The 2919-nt window shown below is 36.2% G+C and overlaps 1 protein-coding gene across 1 annotated transcript; it reads left to right on the top strand.

Annotated features, from left to right (window-relative positions):
- Nucleotides 1-1112: 1112 nt before the first annotated feature.
- Nucleotides 1113-2417, top strand: LOC103812122 (fibroblast growth factor 7; the record flags this gene model as incomplete). The annotated part of the gene is made up of 2 exons (XM_009085129.1): nucleotides 1113-1321; nucleotides 1848-2417. A coding segment is annotated over exon 2 (286 nt), but the record flags the coding sequence as incomplete, so codon positions are not given.
- Between the last annotated feature and the right edge of the window lie 502 nt (nucleotides 2418-2919).

Here is a 2919-nt window from a genome sequence, read left to right as displayed (position 1 = left end):
AGGAAGGAGTGAGGGTGGGATAAAAGCAGGGAGTGATAAACTGCATTATATTATAAACAATTAAAGGTAAGTAAACTATTCTTAAAAAGTGGATTCATTCCAAGCTTTGTTACTATTCTTTCCTAAAGGGACCGATGTGTGCTCACATCAACAGTGTGGCAGTTACACAGGATAAGGAGCTATTGAAAACTTTGCTTCAGTATGTTTTACAAATAGATTCACCAGAAACTCGACAGAATTTATGGGTGAAATGGAACAAGGACAGACTGGTGCCAAAGATGGAAATACGCACAGAGAAGCAGAAAACCAGGTGTATCCAGCCATGATTTTGATTCTCTAGATTTTAAGCCTGCTGGTCACCCCCTGCTTGCTATGCAGTATTGGGGGTTTTCTTACACTGCTGCCACTTTCCCTTCTCACACAATAAGTTTCAAGAACTAACTACATATGCTAAGAAGGGCTGTTCCCTATAGTAACTTTTCCTTCACACTGGTAAAGGCTGTTCCCCAGTAGCAATTTTTCCTTCATGCTGATAAAGGCTGTGTTGAATGTCAGACTTTGAAACACCCAAATATACGTTCTCATTTTCATGTAGTGGCTGATCAAATAAAACTCTCAGCACAGTTTTCCCTCTTTTCAAATCTGTGATATAAAAACATACTGTGTGATCTCTAATGGGCACAGCACACCCTTCCTCACAGTACATGATGGACCCACGTCTCATATATCCTTCAGAAAGGCAATAAGCAGACTGTGAATCCACCAAATTGCAGAAGAGATTTGAAAGCAAACTGAGATAATCATGCAAGTACAAAAGAGAGGAGGAGGAATTTTTTAAGCACAGAAAAATCCTGACCTAAACCAAAACACAGAAAAACACTAGTTAGCATGTGAAGCAATTCTATCCACACACCACGAAATATATGTTTTTAGAAAGTAGATTCTTGGAGATTTAAAGCATAAACTATGTACATAGCTCCCTCTGATGACCATTGGACACGATACAATGCAAGTCTCCTTTTACTTTTGTTCGTGCATTCAACTGACAGCTGACTGGTTAAATTCTAATTGCTTCCAAGTGAGGTCAGCAAAGGTATTTATCGAAAAGGACTGAACAACAGGCTCAACACACACATGCACGCGCACGCATAAGCACATACACACCATCTCTCCAGCGCGTTGATTTATGGAAACAATTATCATTCTGGTGGAGTCTTTCTGAGCTGAGAAAGTTTGTAGCTACAGTAGAGTGTCTCATGTTGCTAAAAGCAGACAACAGAAATGGAGTACTTGGGTATCCAGCTCTTATCAACAGGAACAAGTAAGTTATCTGTCCTTTACAAGAACATTCAACAGTTTCTAATAGCTGATAACTTTTATCTACGTTTGTATATGCAGGATGCTAAAAAAAGAATTAAGAAAACTATTTCTACTAATAATCTGAGAAGGGTTGGAACAAAAATACAGGGCTAAAGCTCTGAGGTCTGTTTTGAAATCTGAACTAGAGAAAAGTTATATGATAGATTGTGCTAACAGTAAATATATAGATATAAAATAATCAGCAGAATTTTACCATGCATGAGAAAGTATTTGGAGTGAATCAATAGGAGGGTTTTAGAAGGATTTAAAACTGAAGACAGAACTGTGTTTACAATCAGTTTAAATGTCTGTTTATGTAAAAAGTTGTATGAGAGATATCTATTGTATATATATTTGCATATTTTTTAAAATGAGCTCAGCATGTCACACATTTCTGTGTAGTACTTTTCAGTAGCATAATGTATCCTTGCACAATTGAGCATAAAGACTTACACATGCACCTTTTCTCACAGATCTTTTACTTTCAGTGCAAGCAGCAAATTCAAGTAGTAAAGAAGGTCACGACAACAGAGGTTTTTATAACTTGTGTCTTTAAAGGATATTCTGACTGAAGAGATATTTAAGAAGCTCTTCTATTTCGCCATTAACTATTAAGGAATAACGATCAGAATTCTAGAAGAGGGAACAATCTCATTTAAATGAATCTGTAACTCGTACAGACAGAAGGCAGGTCGGTGACCTAAGAGCAACAGTCTACTTGAGATTTAATTTTCATTATGTTGTTCATGAACACCCAGAACACTGCACTATAATGCACAAATGGATACTGACATGGATCCTGCCAATTTTGCTCTACAGATCATACTTTTACATTATCTTTCTAATGGGCACTATATCTTTAGCTTGCAATGACATGACTCCAGAGCAAATGGCTACAAATGTGAACTGTTCCAGCCCTGAGCGACATACCAGAAGCTATGATTATATGGAAGGGGGGGATGTAAGAGTGAGAAGACTTTTCTGTCGAACTCAGTGGTATATGAGGATTGATAAGAGAGGCAAAGTAAAAGGGACAAGAGAAGCAAACAACAACTACAGTAAGTAATATTTTTGCTTTTCCTATTTCTAAGCTTTTAGAAAGTTACACATTGTTGTTTCCTATCCCTTGATATATTGTAATTTCAGAAGGATTTTTGTATAGTGTACTGACCATTGTGTGAAACAAGTTTTCCAATTAATCGTACGGCAGGACATTTGTTATTGATTTTGAAATGCGTCATTTTAAATACTACATTGTAGATCTGCTAATGTATTAGTTGCAGCTGGTAACTATTAGCAAACAGAGAGCCTATTTTAACAAGTGAACTAAGGTTTTAAGTATGAAAATGTATAACCACCAACTCTGCTCAAAATACTTCTGAAACATTAAACCACATTTATATATTTCACAAACTACCTAAAAGTTTGGTGTGTTTGAGTTAACAATTAAAACATATGCAATACTAGAAAGTTCAATGGAAAGAATTATGTAAACTCTCTTGCAAAATCTTTTAGATAGTTTGCCAAGCCAGGAACAAAATCTATTATAGTTTCTGCAGT

The sequence above is a fragment of the Acanthisitta chloris genome, unplaced genomic scaffold (assembly GCF_000695815.1).
Source record: "Acanthisitta chloris isolate BGI_N310 unplaced genomic scaffold, ASM69581v1 scaffold202, whole genome shotgun sequence".
In the NCBI taxonomy this organism is placed as follows: domain Eukaryota; kingdom Metazoa; phylum Chordata; class Aves; order Passeriformes; family Acanthisittidae; genus Acanthisitta; species Acanthisitta chloris.
The sequence above is the reverse complement of the archived record's forward strand: the minus strand, read 5'-3'. Positions and strand labels throughout refer to the sequence as shown.